Below are 21,403 nucleotides of genomic sequence, written 5' to 3'. Positions count from 1 at the left end.
TTTCCCGCGCTTATTTTTATTACACCTTTTTCGTACACCAGCTTGTGGTTACTTTCGTAGCGAGTAACCGCGTCGGTGGGAGCGGTACAAGTGTCGTAAATCTACAGACAAGAAAAAAAATAAATAAATAAAAAAGTAAGTAATCCGGGCAACGCACACCGAAAAAAATTGTATTCCTGCAGTAAATTGAAATAACCGAAAAGAATTGACCTTTCATCCTTTCCTTAATCGCATTTCTAACATCAAGATTTAATGTTGATTAAACGAATGACAGTATATGTAATTTGGTAGAGAAGCACGGTTATTGGTACATATGTATATATATATATATAGAGACTTGCAAAATTCAGTCTGCGTCTGAGATCTACTTACATTGATTGCCTTCCTGTGCTCCAAAGGCTACCAGCATCTTTCCCAATGACCTGTTATTGCTCAGCACTGCGACATCCAGCGGTGATAGACCATCGTCGTTCAGACTGCAAATTCAGTTTAATTAACAAATCATCAAAAGCTAGATGTATATTTTTTTTATTTTATTTTCCTGTTATCCCTGACTTTATGGCTAAATTATGGAAAAGTCCGAGGCTAAATGTTTCAATGTAATATATATATGGCACATTGAAAGAAGAGGCGATAACGATTTGCAAGAATTTCCAGGACAGACAAAACCTTTATATATAGGCCATTTTTTCTAAGAACATTAATTTATAAATGCCGCACGTGTAGCCTGGGTGCTCGTGGACAAAAAATATAGGATGCCCTAATACCTTCTCAGCGGAGTTGTTCTCTCGGTACGATGTAGCTTTTTTACGACCACCCACCAGAACCTTCGTTCTCCAAATCTGTGTCGCCTACCGGAAATCTCGCTTTTCAAAGTTTTCATCGAAATAGCCACATTACGGTAGAAACGTCCAGGGTTTCTCCCTTCACGATCGATAAACTTCTCTTCGCCTTTGAACGATATTTTAATAAAACATTTGGCAAACGTTTGTTGATATAGATAATTGTTATCGCTGTGATAAACGTAGATCGAAAGGCGAGGAAAAATGAATAGGCACGATGGCACGCAGAGGCGGTAATATCGTGGACGCGGACGCGAGAGACACCAATAAAAGATATCGATGGTACAAATTATGCACGTGTGGTTGGCTTAAAAATATGATAGAAATTCTGATGGAAAATCACAGAGACGCTTCGAGGGAATGAGACTGCGAGCGCTCGAGGATCGACCGGCTGATTTCCAGCCGAAATTCTGCACTTGTATCCATCAGCGGATCTCGTAAAAGTTTATTCATTTACGCCGGAAGGTGCTAACGAGTGGTGTACGTTTGATAATTTGCGATCGATATTGGGAGCGCGAGTAAAGATATTCCACAGTGGATTCTGCGGTCTTTGGATATAAAGAATAACGAGGCGAGCTAGTAGAGATGTAGGGATGAGTGTGGAAATGGTGAAAAGCGAATTGGATATAGCAAAAGGAATGATAAGAGAGGTGGAGGGGAGAATGGAGTTATAATTCGTTTATGCGCTCGCCTCTCTTCGCCCGTGGCTTTCGCGCGCGGTTCACAAAAGCACAGAGCCCTTCTCATCGAACGGCAAAATTGATGGAAATTGCTCACCGGAAATGAACCAACGAATTTTCACCTGGAACAATGTATCGCAGCTCTGTAGCTGCCCTATCAGCCGAGGATGCTCCTTTTTAAGCTTTTCAATGAATTCCAACGCGCGTTACGTACGCTTTGATGAAAGGTACTCGAAGCGTTATTTATCAAGGATGAGGCTCTCATCGTTCGTACATCATTGCAATTTCCATCGTGACGAATCAATTGATCCATTGTCCGAGCGATGCCTCGCGACAATTAGCTCCGCGTGCAAAACACGACGTTTACCACATTTTTCAAATTCGAGCCAATGGAAAAATGCTCGGTGAAAATGATCTACACATTCGATCTTGCCGAGCGTGTTACGACGAGGGCATCCGAATTAAGCAGCTTTTCGACGAGAAAAATATGACACAATGTAAAGCTGCGCGCTGCTTCACCCTGTTAAGTTTCTGCAGCGGAGAACGAGTCTTCGCTGTATTTCGAGCAATTTCGGGCAACAATCTCCTCGCTATTTTCAAGCTATAACCTCCATGGCGATTTTAACACGACTCTTTTCCCCCACGAATCATATTTTATTCTCGGAAATCCCGCTGCTTTCGATTACGATGCCAGAATTGCTTGTACGAAAGTTCTTCACGGCCGAAACTTTAAGCGTTGCGTTCCCTCGAAAGTTTCGATAGGACAAACAAACGATTCATCGCAGATTTATCGAAGGATTTCCAAGGCCACTTTCACATTCACGTACGAGCGGTTTATAATCCTTCGCGCGCACATAATCCTTGATCGAAGGGTCCTTCCCGCAACGATTCCCGAATTATTTATTTGTTTTCGTCCTTTTTATCCTTCGACGAAGCATCTTAGCCATGAAATTGCAAAATTAACTTGCTTTCGATGGAAATGAGATTGGCGTTTATTGCGGCTTGGACCTTTCACGGTATTTGCGTGAGAAGGATCTTGAAGAAATCTATGGGATGGCCTCGATAGAACTCTGATGTAATCTGGGACGATGATACCCGAAATGAAGAATTTATACTACAATTGAGATCTGGAGCTTGGTCGGTGCACATTCTCTGCCATTTTCCTATATACATATATATATATATATACGCATAGAATCTTTTTCTTTCACTCTCTCGCATCGACTTTCTATCCATCCAAGGTTCAACGAAAGAAATCCCCGACGAATTGATATAAGATATTCGCCGCCGCGCCGGATAGCTGCAGAGAGCTGATGTATATAATACGTATACGTTGTTAAAAGTCAACTGGCTTCGCGATAAGCTTATAATCCAGAATGACCGCAAGAATGGAGGATTTATGCACCTGCAGATTCAAGCGTGCTTTCGCCCAATATCTTTCCTATCTGAAATCCCACCCTCGCTTCGTTTCGGATGTCCTTTGATAAACGCGAGAGCCACACGTGAGGAATATGCATAAAATTCTTTCTTATCGTACATATACATATATATGTTTCTGCTACTATCGTATCGCTGCTAATTTATGCAGTCATCCACGACACAAGGGGTTGCATCTTAATAAGAAGTTTATGCTTCCAAATTAAAGCAGGCAACTTTAGCTCGTGACCGTGTTTCTCAGTGTCGAACAATCCGATGCTTATCTTAAAAACGCTTCTCTTCATAAATATGACGCGATGTGATTCTTATTTTACTATAGTGTTGAGAGTATAATTAAAATTTTTAAGATTATGTATGTATACGTATAGCGTGCTCTCTGCTCACCTATTAACGTCGACGTTTGTCGACTCCAAAATGGTCCTAGCTTTGTCCAAGTGGCCATGCTCCACCGCTGCGAAGAGAGCTAAACAGAGAGCAAATTAGCCGGACGTTATTATCAAATGATAATTGTTGCACGCTAAAGTTTCTTCCTTCAGAAATACTATTTCGTCTTGTTCGAGCAAAAATAATGCTGGATAATTGTGACATTGAGAGCAGTTAAATCATAAAATAAAAAATTATTAAAAAAATACCATGCAAATGTATGTTGAGGGATTGTGTCGACAGAGGATTGATGTGAATTGATGAGAAATTATTCAAGTGCTGTTGCGGCTGTTGTTTCTTCTTCCCAAAACCTTCCAGGAACTCCATCCCTTGCAGCGAGTGCAGCTCTAAACCAATAATGAACAATAAATAAAAAAATATAGAAATAAATCAGAATACAAAAAAAAAACCGAAACGTATAAAACAATAAATGATAAGACGGGTCGTGAATTATGAGAAAATATTCTATTGATTATTAAAAAACTGCATCGCGATACGATTCATATTGGAAAGAGCGTTAAAGTTTCATTGATAAAACTACTGCCAAATGTGATAAAATTGACGTTGAGTCTGTCGGAGCGATGAAAGAAGCAAAACAAAGAAAACAGTAAATATGCAGTGATTCTCGACATGAAATACACTCGTAAAAAATGGGAAATTCGAGAGCACGGAGTTTGCAAGATTAAAGCGCAACGTTAATCATTTTGGCCTGACACGAATCAAGAAAAATAATTGATGAAAAGGTTCTGTGTTGAGACGTTGCTTCGGGGACGATTTATAATAATAATCGAGCGTTTCCCCTTTTTTATTACGCAAGCTCCATCTATTTCAATGATAAATGGTTAAGGAAATGAGGAAAGAGAGCTTAAAATGGTTCTATCCCGTTGAATACGTAGCACGTGCGCTCGCGCAGTTGGCGGATATGCCAAGAACGAACGAGGTCAAGATTCTGCCGGAAGAGTCGAGCCGTATTATGGATTTTTCTATGCCTAATCAGGTACTCTATCTCTTGATCCGTAGGGAATCTCTGTAATTATCGCTTGAAAGCAAGTGTGTATCCTTCGGCGCGTATACAAAAAATACACGTGTTTATCTTGGCCTGGTTTACATCGCTGCGCGGCTCTCTCACAGTGTTCTTTCTTAAAAGTTTCTCATTGCCCCCGACATTTAAAGCTTTCATCCTCATCAACCTCTCGATTTCATTCGGTCCTTCTTTCTTCTTTTCTCGCCCGAACAGAGAACGATGCGAATCTATATAGATATTATAGAGCCGCGCAAATATCAACCGGAATATTAGACGGAATATCGACAAGATTTTATTGGAAGAAAAGTTATCGCACACTGTGACGAGTCGACGCGTATGAATATCGAGAGAGAGAGAGAGAGATTGATTATTGGCTTTCGGGAATAACCGATAGCTGATTCTCCGTTCTCGTGGGGTGGTATCTCAACATAGGGGGGGGGGGGGGGGGACCTTGTCGCAATTAATTAGATGCCTTGATAATAGGATCGAGAGGGGAGAACAAGCGGGGCTGAGGGAAAGAAGGTTTTTCCGAGAATAAAGAGAGGGGGACAACCCTGGCTCGCATTAATTAAGAGCTAAATCGTCGTTCGTCCTACTTGATCCTGAAGATGTCGTAACGAGAACACGATCCTGTCCGATGGACTCGAGTTCCCTCGACGACGGTTTCTTCTTGCCCGTTGCGATTTTGCTGCGGAAACTGCTACCCCGTCCGCCCGACCAGAAATTCGTCAGGTTGTCGACGGTACGCACTCGGTAGGACCTCGAAGCACAGGAATCCTTTCTGGACGCGGAGAAATCGGCCGGTTGATCGTTGGAAAATTCCTCGGATTTCGGAAGAGCTTGATTATTCTTGGCACCGAATCGAAGCCTCTCCTTCACCATCGAGCCACGCTGGAATCTCGAGAAGCTTCTGCCGTTGCACTCGGTCGAATCCCTCTTCGTCAGCATCTGCAGATCGCGACGAAGCGCAAAGCTGGTGCTACCGCTGCTTTGTCGGTGAACCTGATCCGAATCGACGAGGATCGTAAGGATATCGCTGTCTTCTTCCGATCTCGAGGGGAGAACGGTGCTGGACGCGCGCTCCTCTTCACTCGGTTCCTCTCGAGAGAGGCTCTCGTTGCCGGCGTCGGCGGTCTCGAACAGGAAGCCGGAAACAGAGGAATCCGTGGAGCTGTCCAGGCAAAATGTGGGATTCTCGTAGGACATGTGTTCGCTGGGTAAGCGAGTAAAAAGACCAATGTCCTCGAGCCTCGACCAGTTTTCGCGTGGCTCCCGCTCGACGGATCTTCTCTGAAATATCTTAGCGACTCTCGGGGACTTGGAAGCGTCGTTGTCCTTGGACGATGATGGCCTCCTCTCGACTTCCTCCTTCCGAGTCCTTCCAGTCATTATTTTCTCGGTCAAGGACAACTTGCTTCGAAGGTCCCTCGTTATCTTTCGAGACTCGCTGTCGTTCCGCTCAACGTCGTCGGGCCATCTCCCGCGAGCGTCTCGCTTATCGGAATCCTTGCCAGCAGCAACGGCACTCAAGGATCTCCGAATATCTTTCTCCTTCAACTTCGCCTTATCCCCATCCGACGCTTCCCTACCCCCGATGTCCGGGTCCTTCAACGGACTCAGAGATACTTGCGCGGTGCCCTGACCTTCGATGATCAGCGAGAGGTCCTGCTTGATTCTCCGACACCCCTCGTCCTTCGCGGACGTCGGTGACAAATCGAAACTCGCGCCCAGTTTCATGGTCGCCCGACTCTTTATCTTCGACATGAGCTTCACCGAAGCTCGGAAGGACCTCGACCTCTTAAAATTCGACACTTTATTGCTACTCGACGAGGAACGTCTCGATAGCAGCTCCATCTTTGGACTGGAAGACGACGACGATTTTCGAAATTTCATCTGGATTATTCTCTTCTGTCTCCTTTTCGATAAATAAATCCTATATGTATATATATATATATATATACTTCTCTCTCTATCGTGTCCTTTCTTTTTCGTTGAAAATAAACCTTTAAATAGATCAATTTCAGTGTCAAACTCTTCTCGTCCCTATGTACAATAAATATTCTCTTCTTCTTCTTCTTCTTCTTCTTCTACCTTGATAAACGGTTACTCTAATAAATTTTCTATCGTTTCCATTGAACAGGATAATGCCTCCTTCTGCCACATTCGATTCCTCGATATTCGCGTCCTTCTCTTTGGTTCGTTAAAGCTAAAATTATGCAACAGAAAGAAGAGAGATTTTTAGAAGAGATTCCTCGCATCGATTGATTCGAGTGTTGCGAGAGAGAGAGAGAGAGAGCAATGTTTTTTTCTTCTTGGAAAATATTAGTCGGCTCGGAAAGGAAATATTTAGAGTACTACGTAGCTGAACAATTTTGTAGACGACAATTGGCTATTAGGAAGAAAAGGGGTTCGACCGAGAGGATACTTCTCGAGACGAGTGACCATTTGTTGCGTCAATAAATTTTATTACCGGCGTCCGCTTCGGGTCGTTAGAATATCAACGATCGTGAAGTGTGTCCGAATCAATGAAAAGATGGACTCGGCGTGCACTTGTGCCGCAACGGATCGGAGCTACGAGCTACAAGTCCAATAAATTCATCGGAGAGCCAACGTCGATGAAAAGAAGAATGGAGAATATTTTTACGCCTCGTTGAAAATTGGAGAGAAATTGGAAACTATTGGCACGATAAATAACGGGAGAGAGTAAATCGTTTAGGAGTTGGATTCGCGAGAGAACGCGGCAAACTATCCACCCATTTGTATTCGTGTCTCGTGGAGAAAAGCGAGAAGGCAAATACGAGGACCCGGAGCTCTTTTTATTGAAAGTCGAAATCTAGATTAACGGAGAGACCATTCGTGTTTCACCGTATGTACGATATATGGAAAGAAATGTGGAGGAGAAAAAGTGAAGGAGAAGGAAGAAAGGAAAGGCACACACGCGCATAGTGGGACAACATCGGCTGCTGCTGATGCTTCCTGCTTTGACGCTTATTGCGTTAATCACTGCTGACGTTGCTGTGCCCCTCTGCTTTATCTCTTTTCTTTTCACTCTTGTTAAGAAGAAAAATCGCACTGCCCGTTAGTTACTTAGTTCCAAGTAGCATCGTTATGATTCCCGACGAACACAACTACGAAAATTTGTCATTTTCCAGAGAGAGAGAGAGAGAGAGAGAGAGAGGAAAAAGAAACGAAGAAAAGATTTTTGTGCAGCTATAAATAGAACGTTCTTTCAATGGGTGGATATTTTTATTAAGCATTCTTTTGCAACGACCCGCAGCCCTTATGAATGGTTTTCTTTGTTATCTCTTTGCGACGGCGATAAAAAGTAATCTAGACTCGTTGTGGTAGTAGCAGCAACAGCCTGGTAGGCAAATATAAACTGTCATTTCGAGGAACTGTTGAAAATATCCTTGGCAAGGTAGGAACCTTCTCAACTGGACATCTTATATAATACGCCTTTAAGAATATTTCATTCGAAGAGTAAAGAAAGAAATTGACGCGGGACAATACCACGAGGAGCTTGGTAGAGTCGGTAGTCCCTGAGGATCCGTAGGCGCATACACGCACGAGCAGAGAAAAACACACCTACCGCACACATACACCGTCTTATGTAACGGCCCCTGCAGCGAGGTTAACCTCGCAAGGACGCACGTGCGTCCATTCACTTCTTCACCAACAGTCAGCAATCCTGACAATTAAACGCCATCTTCTTCGAGAAGAAAAAAACATTGCTCTAGAAGAGACGGCAAAGAAAATACTGCTCGTACCTATTATCACAGAAAATTCTTCTCACCAACGTACACTTGCCCCAATCGTGATTCGCACGGAGAATTTTGCATGACAAATCGCAGAAACACGGGAACGAGGCAAAGGCCGCGCTTTGCAAGTTTTCAGAGGTTGAGAGTAAACACGCGACAATTGGGTGTCCCTCGGATCGAATCTCCCTTCCTTACCGACCGAGGCAATTTTGGCCGCTTCCAACCCAAGCAAGCGTCTCTTCTATTCAAAAATCAAGCCTGTCATCGAACCGTCACTGCACTTTTCACTAAAACTTCCATCCCATCACTATCATCCTCCGCTCGTCTCCCCATCGCTCGTTGCGCGTCCGAGTTGTCGACTGTCGATTCTTACGTTCGAACCCTCCCTCCCGCAGAAGCAGTCTTCCTTCAATCGCAGGATCCGTCGCCAATCTCACCGTCGCGCTTCGTTCGACTCCAATTGCCGTCTCGGAAGGAGACGATCGTTCGCAGCATCGATGACATTTTTCCAGTGATTTTCGGGTAGAGAGAAGCGATCGGAGAAGAGAGCGGTGGTTCGACTCGTCGGAGGAATGCAACTGAAACGATGACTGTGGCTTTGGCTGGCATTGCTGGTTTCTTGACTCGTGTCGTTGGTGGGTTAGGCGGGTACGGACTACGGACGGACGGCTATAGGTTGCGCGTTGCACATGGAACGGGCGCCCCTCGCAAACTCGAGCCAACAGCTGCCTACTGAGAGAGAGAGAGAGAGAGAGAGAGTAGCAGCACTAGTAGTAACACCAACAGCAAGAGCTCTGCTGTTGCCCCGGTCCGGGCCCCCGACCCCGACCACAGTATACCCCACCAATCGACGCCCCCCCACAACCAACCATCCATCCATCCTATTGCCGACCCTCTCTCCCCTCCTACAAATTTTCACTGTGTTTTTTCCTTCTCTCGGCAGTCAACAACACTCTGCCAGTCCAGCTGTGCACGACTAAAACACTTTGCACAAGCGTGTGTACTACTCTCTTACTCCCTGATGTGCAATAAGACATCCACCGTAGCGTTTAGTCGTTGCAGCTTTTAGAAATAACCCTTTTCCTTCCTTTTTTCACATATTTAATTCGAGAAAAACTGGCCAAGCTGGGCGATGAAACGAACGGTTGCCGGCGAAGAGACTGCTTCCGGTGCTTCCGACGAGTTCCACACTAGCATAGCGATCGTTCGACGTGACTTTTTAGCTCTCCTTAACGAAGCCACTTCACGCGTTATAGCTCTATATTCCGCTTCTAATGAGGATACGCTAGGGAGTGTAGAAATCAGTCTTGCGTGAAAATGTAAATGAAGTAATTTTCTTCTCCTAAAATAACTGCCATGTGAGGCGAAGGTAACGGATCTGGATTTGACATGCTTCGTCATTAATTCAGCAAAAACTGTGAAAATGATGCAAGTAAGAAATAATTGTCTTGCGGCGAATCAAGCCTTTCCTTTTCCCTTACACTTGTATACTTATACTTTTAACAGTGGGGAGGAGAGGGAAAGACGTGAAATGTTACAGCCGGCAGAGATTGCTGAAAAAACTTTTCCAGCGCGCAGACTACCCATTGTTGGGTGAGAATTTAATTTCTACTCTCTAGTCGGACAATAGCTTGACTTTAAGCTGACTCGCTCGCACGAAATAAGTCACAATTGCTTGGATTCTGCATATACCATATATACATATGCGTAGAATGCAAACGCGCGAAAGACTTTCTCCATTTTATTCTCATCTCTTTCAAGTAGTAATCTAGCATGAAACTTAATTTCGTTCACCATTCCTTCTTAAAACATTCTATTTCAATATTTTACGAGCATACGAAAACTTTCGACGGGCAAACATATAAGGGACATTTAATTTCCCAAAGGTATCACGAATACTCTACTGACCACTGACCTGCATTTAAAACTTTTACTTTACCATCCAGACTGTATAATATAATTGCGGGCTAAATAATATGTTGTTTTGCACTAACATCATAGAATATCTTTTCGGCTGACGATTAAAACTTTCGGTCATTTATTTCCAACTAAAATTTGCTCCAATTCGCGAAATTTCGCGCAGACGTGATTTTATTTACCAATGCAGCAGCCTCTGCCATACAGAGAATTTAAGAAAGTGGAAAAGAGGAGGCCAGCTTGGTTATAATTGTTGCTTCAATTGAGTTTTGTCTAGGTGTTGGTGCAAGTGGCGCTTTCCAAGGGACGAGAAACGATCTCTATCGATGATTTTTCTGTAACTCTTATAATGATACGTGCATGTATATACATATGGATTCTAAGGAGAGAGAGAGAGAGGGGGGGGGGGGGGGGACAGCCGAGGGAACGAGTGAGAATATGCCACTTGGGAATTGTAGCGCAATAAGTGATGATGTGCGGAACGGATGCATCTCCGTCGAATCCATTTTCCCACGACGACTTTTAGATATATATGGCGTTGACAGTCAATTGGAAATGCACGGACACGCCAGTCTAGAACCGAGCGAGAATCCTAAAAAGATTACGTCGAGCAAGGAATCCAAATTTTTCTTAAGAAAAAAAAAATCTTCGCTTTTAAAATTCCTCAACGACTGAAAATTAATGTCCTTTTCCCAGACTATAGTGTGTCGTTAACGGTGCAATATCGGTGCTGATGGAAAAACTGGTCTTCGTCAATGATGACGTGACCGACCAATAAGGCTCGATTGAGGAAATTACGGATTAAAATGCAATTACAGTGTGTGTGCATATGTGAATCAAGTATGATTGTGGAGAATTCGGTAGTCGGATTTGTAATGAAGTTCTCCATTAGAATTGCATTGGGTTTTTGGAGAAGAAAAAAAAGTCGAACGTCCGAGTAATTTGTTTAACTCGACTGGTTTACGGTGACTATGAGACGCCTGTGACCAATCTCACGCGTTAAATTCCCATTTGCGGTGATTTGTTGCATTAATCGGCCAGCTTCATTAATTGCCGTAATTGGAAACGACCACAATGGACGGATAATACGACTGACCTCTCACCACAATCAAAGATCAGAAGCGTCCAATCGCTATAGACTCCCCTCCTCTGAGTCCTGACCTGACCAGACCCCGGTTCAATCCTGCCCTGCTATGCGCTTCCACGTTCTCTACACCTTCCGCCACTTGTCCTTATTTCCTTCCTCGAACCTTCCTCATCCCCCTTCCCCCCTCCAATTATTACACGAAGCTAATTGCAAAGTAGCCGTAACATGAAATTTTATCCATGACTGTCTTTTCGCGATCACAAGGATCATGTCGTTCTACATATACGTACCACGAATGATGGCCGTGCCAATACCATCGGCTAGGGGACAAAAATCTAAGTAAAAAAGTTATAAAAACTTTTTTGCTAGCACCCTTAGTTAAAAAGATATATTTGCGATTAAAGATTCTCGATTACAGTGTAGCCTTTCTTAAAGCTAGGAAGATTGTTTTGGTCGCGCATTATAAGGCCAAAAATGCTAAGATTCTGTGAAGTAAAATACTAAGAAAAACACAAAGCCAAACATCCACTTGAGCGCCTGTGAAATGGTATGTTTATGTTTTGATTGTTTTTATGGCGCTCGCACTCGAAACTGCCGATCGGCCTTGAACCACTTCAATAGGCTCAATAGTAGATGTTTGGCTTTGTGTTTTTCTTAGTATTTTAATTCACAGAATCTTAGCATTTTTGGCCTTATAATGCACGACCAAAACAATCTTCCTAGCTCTAAAGAAGGCTACACTGTAATCGAGAATCTTTAATCGCAAATAACTTTTTAACTAAGGGTGCTAGGAAAAAAATTTTTACAACATTTTTACTTAGATTTTTGTCCCGTATCCCATGGTATTGGCATGACCATCGTTCGTGGGACACCCTGTATTATATGTATAGAGTACGTATGGATTAATGCTCTTTTATTTTTCCTGATTTTTCTCCGTAAACATTTTTTTAACGCGCTTTTATTTATTTGCAGTTTAATAATGAATATCACAGACAACGCAAAATATACGAGGGAATTGATAAAACTGTGCCAATTACAGAATATGCTGTATTTTTGAAAATTTTGTTCAACTAAGCGATCCATATAATCCAATCCCTCGCACAGTTTATGTTTTCCTAATTGGAAACTTTCGGTAATGCTGGTACGTTATATACTGTTATATATTAATTAAAATTGTGAGATTTATTGCTTTTTCGACGAATTATGTCATTTTAGGAATTTTGCTTTCCAAGAAGTCTCTATTTCTCAGTTTTTTCACAACGAATTCAAGCTTGGTATAATCGAGAACGAAAACAAAGTTGGAGATTCTTGGAAGAGTTGGGCGATATTTGAATTCCAGTAACTGTTCCCAAGCGTGTACTCGTGACGCAAAATTCTCCAGCTAGAAATAACGCCGAGCATTAGCGTAAGGGCAAAGCCAAGATATTTTTATCCCCTTGCATTTCTTCCGGATTTTAATTAACTTTCTCTCTCTCTCTCTCTCTCTCTCTCTCTCTCTCTCTCCCTCTCCCTCTCCCTCTCTACCTCTACCGTACCACCAAGACCACTGAGCCATTAAACGAATAATTCACTTTTGATCGCACAATAATTCATTAAGTTTATTTATTTTCTCTACTTTTATCGTAATTAAAATGTATTAATGATGCAATATTATAAATCTTGAAGAGCGTGAAAGATTTAAGGCCACTGCCAGCTCTATTTCGACTAATGAAATTCATTCCCCTGAGAACATTTTCAGCCAAGTCAGTTAATAAATTTTCAATTGGTTGTAAGTAATTGGAGCGCGGGAATGGTTGGGAGAAGAGGTACAATATTTTTCTGATCAACAAGGGGGAGTCTTGCTCAATGCGGCGACTGGAGACTAGTCTCTGCCAATAATAAAGGCTCGAGCAATGAAAAATTGCTTTTTATAAATACTTCAGGTACACATACCTTTGTAGAAGATAAACTAAAACACAACGCATTTTTTACTTTCAAAAGCCACACATTTGCATATTTTATGTAGGTAGATATATCGTAACTGTTTTTTCCTTTTTTATCGTCCCTCTCAATCTACGACCCTCAATTTCATTTATGCCATATGAAAGTACCGCCTCCAATTATACCCTTCAGCATTTTAACTTGTTTTCTTTATTTAATAATAATATCATTATTATGCAAGAAATGGAAAATTTCAAGTAGAAAAATCAAGCACCGATAGTGTATATACGTGCACATATGGGGATTTTCCATAATATATCGATGAGGAAAGATAATGGAAACTATTAGAACAAGGAACCAATCATCTGGCTTCGCTCGATAGATTAGATTACTATTGTAGAAAATTTGCAGTGGTTCTGCGGCGTTATGGCATATTTTAATAATTTTCACCGAAGAAAGAAAGTTGGTTTCCGTTTGGTTGGCAACCGGAAGACACGCGTTGCAACCTAAACATTATCTTCAACTATAGATATATACATATATATATATATATACGCGAGACGGGTCCATTTACTCGTTACAATTACAAAAGTGATTCCACATGTAGATAGATTTATTACTCGCTGTCAAGATAGCATCAAATGGTAAGTTTATACGAGATTTAACGTTGACATACATGTATATAGGTATATAATTTCGATCCATCACAGCTGATTTTACGCGTCAGGCGACGGGATTGAGCGATGTTCTAATAAATTGACAAGCGGCCTTTTCTTTATGAGTAAACTGCATAGTCCGATCAATATCGAATCAGTGACATCTGTCCCAGGATCCTGATAGGCATCAATAACCGGAACAAATAAGTTCCATCGAGTTTCTATATTTTTACGCGTGTATAGGATATTCCGTATTTTCGATCACTCGATTTTCTATCGCCATGCATGCACCGGGCAAATTTATCTTCAGACTCGAATCTGCTTGTGCGAGCCAAATGGTTATTTTTTAAATCGTTTATTTCACCGAAAGGACATTTACATCCCAATCGGACAACGCGCGGAGGATCCAATCCGTAAAATTTCATTACACACTCACTCTATTTGCTTCCGACCGCTCTGCAACATTCCAAAGATCCACAATTTACACTCGAATGTTTCTCCTCGGATTTTTCAAATAATATTCGATATCTTTTATAAAGGAATTCTCTTGTTTTGCAAATGCACTCTGCAATATGCATGCATATATATAGCTATATGCCAAGCTGGCGCCTAGGGATATCAGTGTTGATGAAGAGAGTATACGCTGGAAAAATGTGGTGCACAGGTGTCATTGCCTGCGAATTTCGTACTGTACTTACTATGGCCTTTATATACATATACAAATTTTTATGCAGAAGGGACAAACCTCGGGGTATGTGGTGTCAAAGACTTTGATCCGTCAACTGCACATTTTACTCGACGCATGGTGAGATTGAGAAAAGAAAGAAGCGTCGTTTCGTGCATAAGGAACAAAATGTCACAATGGGTAATCCAAGAAAGATCGATCTATATAGGATATAGGTTGAACGATCGAGATGAAAATTTATCTTGCTGCGCTTTTCTTCCTTTGATATGATAATAAACTTTTATTTTTTCCTTGTATTCGTATCAATATAACAACAAACTTACTCTTGATTCGAATTGGACCTCTCTCCAGTGAGAGAGAGAGAGAGAGAGAGAGAGAGAGGGAAGCATAGATGCGATATCGAGCAACGCGTGAAATTTCTTATCGCTTTGAACGCTCTCTCTATATACGCGCGCGGCGTTCATTTATATTCACGTTGAATCGGCTTTACGCGATAATTGCGCGTCATAAACGGAATTTGGTCCCGGCTTCGTATCGTTTAACGATTTTCAAGCTCGCGTTGCATTAACGACGCGATCGCACGGACGTTAAACGTGGGTGCACCCTCGCAGAACGACACGTGCTAGATTATGCAACAACACTCCAGGCTTCTTCATGCCACTGCCACTCCCCTACCTCATTTCCATCCATATATATATATATATATATATATAATTTCTCCGGCCATCGTTTATCGCTCATCCCTCGGTAAATATCCATTAGGAATTTCTCCAATATCGCGAGGAAATCCCCATCGCGATCGAATCATCCTTGAATTAATCTTGGCGCGGATAGAAATCTGGCAAATCCGTATATAAAAATGGGCGATCGTTAATGGCAACTTTGGGAGAATCCGTGATACGCAGTAAAACGATTGGCTTTGATCGAACAACGAACGTCCTCCCTCCTCTAATTTCGTTCAATCGAGCTCAACGAATGTCAATAACTGCCACTGTGTATATATATATATATATATATCCGATGGCAAGTTTTTTAATTGCTACAACACAGTAGCTGCAAAATCCGCCCGGCCAATCTGGCGATCGCGCAGCAACAACTAATAAATTTCTAACGAGTTTCGGATTCCCATTCGCATTCGCTTCCTCATGAGCTGCGTGCACCAGCTAACCCGATAAAACGTGTTATCCTAAGAAGCTGCTGCTTTTTACCGCGCTTCCGCTTTACACTTTGCAAGTACAACGGCTGTAAAAGTGTATAAAAAATGAAGAAAGTCAGAGTGTAGAAAGTACAGCTATAAAGCGATTAAACTTGTAATTCTTACACGCGCCGTCATTAATGTTCAAAGTTGCAATGGGCAAAAGTTGGTATAACACGAGGAAGCACGTAGAGTGGGGTATATATATAATACCTTTATGGTGAGCTTTGAACTTGGCGGTGATCCAGTCGATGGGCCTTAGCTGGACGAATGTCATGAAGCGTCGTCGTTGCGCCGCTGGTGCACGCCCCTCGACCAACTCTCTCGACGCTTTCGATCCTGCAGCTAATGTGCGATACGTTGCGTGGAAAGCACCGAAAGAGCGCGAAACTTTTGGAAGGACGCGTCCCAGTGCACTACTGTGTCACGCGATCGGATGTCACGTCCACGTATAATTGCGCAGTGATTATTGCGCACTGCACCGAGCGACAAGACGACGACGGCGGTTCCACTTCCTGCGAGCGACTCTTTTTAAGCGACCAGTCGCTCTGCCTAGACACTTGCTCTCGATGACGTACGTTGCTGTCTCTCCGAGGAAGAGCAAAAAAACTTGCGTAAGCGTAACGATGCATGTGCATGTGCATGCCTCGATCGTCGATATACCTCGCAATTACGCACGGACACTTTAGTAATGGTAAAGCACAGTGGTGGTAGCGAGTCACTATATACTACATATATATATTGAAATCAGTCGCTCCTTCTGGTTTCCTCGTATGTACGATCATTAGCAGCTGCGTGCGCGTTCGTTGGAAAGAATTAGATCGATGGCTCTCTGGACCTCGCGAGTTCCGATTCGAAGCAAACACTGCTGCAACCGCACCGTGTATACTTTGGATTCTTTCGCGGATTTGCCGGCGAACGCGAAAATCACTGTGGTTGGCTGGTATTCTTAATCCGAGCACGAGCAGTGTCCTTACGATCGGAAGGAAGGACATGGACTGAAAAGAGGAGGATAAGGCTTGCAAATGGAACAGATGTGGAGAGCTGCTGGCCATCGGGCCATGACATCAGGGCAGGTGAGTTTGAATTTCGTTAAACTCCAACCTTACCCTATGTATATAGGGAGACACATTGCGTCGAGGGTTGCTCTCATTGTTTCTTTCTTCAAATTCCCATCTGTGATTCGAATTTTTATTTCTTATCAACCTGCGCGTAATACAGTTTAAACGAATCAATTGACTCGTAACATATTTAACGCGTTAACAATCTCACTCGGGATAAAAAAAGACAAGTTTTTGTTTCAGGTACAATTTTCATCTGACAAAGGAGAGAAATTGTTTAGTCGTTGATCCAAGTGTCGTTAGATTCTCAAATTGAGCAAGGATTCTAGGAGCTTTGGGTAGAGGCGCGAGGATTTTCTGGTAAAAATACTCGGAGCGAAAAGTTTCGGGACACCCTATATACTTGTACCTGTATTGCAGGTGCCGCCCTTTTCCGGAGTGTTTTCTCGTAGACCATGACAGGAAGAGGGTAGACTGTGAAGCATGTAACGGAAAACTTGCGATGCTCCGACTACTCTGGTAATTTAATGCTAAATATCAAACGCTGGACGACAGATTGCTGCAATACAGAAACGGCCATCAGGATTTTTACACATACCTAATGAGAGATTCGTATCGACTTAACGAGCCGTCAAAGAAAACCCTATATAAAGACACCGAGGTTAAGAAATCCCCATTTTATAAGTAGAATGGACAACATACGATACTATAAATACTCTTTAATATAATATATACTATCACAAAAAATATCTTAATAATGATAATTGTTACTTTCAGAAAAAATGCAAGATGCATGCTACGGTCTGCTTTGAGAGCAAAGTCGAGATGATTCGCGTCATGACGACTCAGAGTCATTGGATCGGTGTAAAGTGTCAGTTTAATTGCGTAGAAGATAAAAGAAGGCAAGAGCGAGATTAAGTATATATATATATTTTGGTGGTCGTTAAAAAAAAAATTATTGACGGATCCCCAAAAACCACTAGTATTTGATGAGAAACTACAGTGGTTGAAACCTGTGGCCTGATAAATGATGGAAACACGTGCCTCGTTGCGATCAAATATAATTTTCGAAGAATTTTACAGTTTTTCGCTGATAACTCGTTAAATATTCGATTCTATGAAAAGATGCATATAACCTTTTCTCTGAAGAATTAAATTCTACATAATAAAGGTTCTATACATTTTTCTTCTAGAATGCATACTAATCGAGATATTGCTGAAAAATCGATCCTCTTTTTCGTTTATACACATTATATCGACATATGCTCATATGAGTAGTTATTCTTATTTCGCTGTAGTTACACATTTTATTTCTCTTAATTTAATAAAATATGTTAATTGTACGGTAAACTAAAAATAATAATTCATATAAACATATGAATATAATGTGTATAAACGAAAAAGAGGATCGATTTTTCAGCAATATCTCGATTAGTATGCATTCTAGAAGAAAAATGTATAGAACCTTTATTATGTAGAATTTAATTCTTCAGAGAAAAGGTTATATGTATCTTTTCATAGAATCGAATATTTAACGAGTTATCAGCGAAAAACTGTAAAATTCTTCGAAAATTATATTTGATCGCAACGAGGCACGTGTTTCCATCATTTGTCATGCCACAGGTTTCAACCACTGTAGTTTAATTCTCATCAAATACTAGTGGTTTTTGGGGATCCGCCAAAATTTTTTTTTAACGACCACCTTAATATATATATATAAGAAGGAGAATACAAAGTGGTTGGAAAAACATGGCGTTATAGTTGGCCGCGAGCGCGCGGGTGCAATAAAAGGAATGTTTCATGCATAAAAGTCATTTCCGTATTCCAGGTAATCCGGGCTAAGAGAAGGCAATAGGCAGCACCGAGCAAAGAAAGGACAAGGATCGATCGAGGGAGAGCCTCTGCGGAGGACCGAAGGAAAAGAAGGATGCCAAAGAACGCGGACCTGTGCTGCTGAAATGCAATATCAGTATATGTCGAGGAGTAAACGTTCCTCATGAAAATTATTTTTAAGCGGAAGTGATGTAGCTGGATCTTCCGCTCGGTCCGCAGACCGATGCTTGCGCGCGAGGTCCTCCGGAAAATCATAAATCTTGATTTTAACCGCAGACACCTATATCAGAATTGGCCGAGATCCGGCGAATAAATTCTTCGGCCGAGGGAACCCAACGAATGTTCAATACATCACCTTTATATATATATATATATATATATATATATCTGCAGTTTTGGACGTACGCAAAAGAATATATTTGGCGATCCATGCAGCGAGGATAGCAAGTTGAATAAAGGCGAGAGGCGAGAGGAGAGGAGGGCAAAGTTTGCATATGCTTCGAGAGAAAAGTCAGGGGTATAACTCGCAGAAACTGCGACTAGCGTTTGCTTTACTACGCCAATCTACTTTTCTATCATGCCTTTTGCGTTTTCCTCTTGTCGCTCTCTCTCTCTCTCTCTCCCTCCCTCGCTGTCCAAGCTACAGGGTGGTGACCTTGAACTTTTCTCCGCTAGCATTTCTTTTATGATTCTCCCACGTCTCGATCATGCGAGTGTTTCCACTTTCCACAGCGCTGAGATATACCCGATGGTTGCTCGCCTTTCGAGAAATAAAACGTTAACTTCCGGTCGTATAACGAAAGGAGATCCAGGTGAAAAAATGTACGTGCATTCGGGAATTAAATCCCTGCGAATGAAAAATGTACGCTAGCCACTGCTCCAACTCTATATAACTTTCGACGACGCGCGTCTCGTTCTATAAAAACTCGAACGTTGCGTCGAATGAATGGAGCTATATCCGCCCTCGGAAATTTTTGGGTAGATGCGAGTTTTTATCAACGACTCGACCTGGAAAATTCTCAGGGTTGATAAGACGGAGGAGAATAAAAAGAGAGAAAAAGAGGAAAAAATGTGGGTGAGTTTTTTGTGTGTATGGAAAATGGAATCGACGAATCCGATGGATCTGTCAAAATTGTAATTTTTATGAAAGAGGTTGGGGGGAGCACGCGAGATATCCATGCAGACGCATCTGTCAGGTTTGGCGAGAAAATTTTGCATGAGAAAAATCCAATCTTGCTCGTCGTCTTCATTTACGAGCAGACGATGTCTGGCTCCATAAAATTTCCATAATCTGATTGTACAGCCTTGGGGTGCGTAATCCACGCATAATATTGAATTTGCCAAGTTTTCGTCGGTTACGTCGTTAATCTGCGCGTTGCGTCGCTGCGATGCACCGGAAATGTTCGCCGCGTGCGCCGCAGCAACATGCAGCAGCAGCGCCTATATACCATATTTGGATCATCGATCGGAGAATCGTTGCACTCTCGCCCGATCCATGCCAGCGGTATTAATTGCAACGTGACGAAAAAATCCTTTCGCGTGCACGTATATATATATATATATATATATGTTGCTTTCCTTCATTGGAGAGTCGCGTCGAGTTTCACAAGTCAACGACGCACAATCAGAGCGGAAAGTAGGGGCGACGGCTGATCGCTTTCAAATCGTATTCATATATATACAGTTGTAAGAAAAAAGTTGCATGGGTAGGGTACGATTAAAATATATATATAGATATATAAAAGACTCGTAGGAGTTGGCGGAATTAGCCGAGGAGTTGGCGAACGCGTGAGAATGACAATTGGACGTGCAGAGGGAAGGCCGTTAAAAGCGTCTGCTGACGGGTCCGCTCGCCGTAGTTGCTCTCGCACGCCAAATGCAGAAACCGGTTTTGCGACGATTCCGGTGCACGGAGCACAGGAGGGTGTGCAGCTCCGTCTCCTCCTACAAGATTCGCCACCTCATCCTCCCCGAGCTCGGCTCTTCTCTCATCACTCTGCGCGCACCTACAACGCCCAATTCCATTCGCCAATTTTCAAACTCCGCTCTCGAGAACTCGTTGCCGCAATATTAATGCGATAATTTCCCACTCGAGACCAATATAGTACGCTAAATCACTGCAGTCTAAATTTGTATCGCGCGAGCGCACATTTTCCTCCCTAAATTTTGCATCGAAATTAGTTTGTCATCTCACGATTGAAGGAACTCTCGATCGTTCCGAGAGATCGGATTTCCCGCGTGTCTGCAAGGGTCCAATTTCGTTTGGTTCATGATGCGCGCATGGTTTTTTCTTTATTTATTTAAGCTTTTTTTTACAAGTGCACGGCTTGGAAATCACGTGGAAAGCCTGAACGCGACGCAAGGCTTGTATGGACACGTGCAGTTGCTTTTATCGGATCGATAGGTATACGCTCGCAGCCGAAAGCCGATCTACTTTCCAGACCGGAAACGCCGTTGATATTTTCCGATGATTCGACCGAGATTTATTCTAGCGCAACTTTCCATTAAACGTGCAACTCGCGTACGCTTGAGTTTTTTCCAGATGAGGAAAAAAAGAGTGGACAGACGGTTGGTCGAGAAATTGGTTATACCGCGTCTGGCTATTTCGTTGAAATACGTCCCACTCCTCCTTAACTTCGTACACGGCCGAGTCTCCACATTCAAAGATACGCTTTCAAAGTCATTTTAATCCACACAGAGATTATTGCTAAAATCATCTGTCAACGCGCGACAAAATAGATTAATATTTACGCAGATGTTTCGTTTAAATATCGAGCATGCACGCAGAGATATATATATATATATATATATTGATGCATGATTCACGATATACTCGAAGCGTGTTATTACACGCTTCTGCTTCGGGGGGGTGAGGAAGATTAGCA

General features: G+C 42.4%; 1 protein-coding gene and 1 long non-coding RNA gene across 7 annotated transcripts in view; one reads left to right on the top strand and one right to left on the bottom strand.

The window, feature by feature from the left end:
• wake (wide awake) overlaps nt 1-21,403 on the bottom strand; it is a 99,585-nt gene that overhangs the window by 9,985 nt on the left and 68,197 nt on the right. The window contains exons 1-5 of one of the 6 annotated variants that reach the window (XM_066738813.1): nt 8,174-8,868; nt 5,003-6,612; nt 3,592-3,729; nt 3,344-3,422; nt 373-476 (exon numbers count right to left, since the gene is read on the bottom strand). In XM_066738813.1, the coding sequence (XP_066594910.1) occupies nt 373-476; nt 3,344-3,422; nt 3,592-3,729; nt 5,003-6,299 (1,618 nt within the window). In that variant the 5' untranslated portion in view covers nt 6,300-6,612; nt 8,174-8,868. Of the gene's footprint in view, nt 1-372; nt 477-3,343; nt 3,423-3,591; nt 3,730-5,002; nt 6,613-8,173; nt 8,869-15,837; nt 16,222-21,403 lie in introns of those variants that run through there. The other 5 variants (XM_066738809.1, XM_066738808.1, XM_066738814.1 and 2 more) reach the window with 5 other exon arrangements.
• On the top strand, nt 16,372-17,225 carry LOC136780448 (uncharacterized). Its single transcript, XR_010823760.1, has 3 exons — nt 16,372-16,700; nt 16,929-17,045; nt 17,106-17,225. It is a non-coding gene; the product is annotated as an uncharacterized lncRNA (long non-coding RNA).

The sequence above is a fragment of the Prorops nasuta genome, unplaced genomic scaffold (genome assembly GCF_024137725.1).
Source record: "Prorops nasuta isolate Cenicafe-Biocafe unplaced genomic scaffold, Cenicafe_Pnas_1.2 PNAS00019, whole genome shotgun sequence".
NCBI classification, from domain to species: Eukaryota; Metazoa; Arthropoda; class Insecta; order Hymenoptera; family Bethylidae; genus Prorops; species Prorops nasuta.
This window is presented reverse-complemented; position numbering and strand designations above follow the sequence as displayed.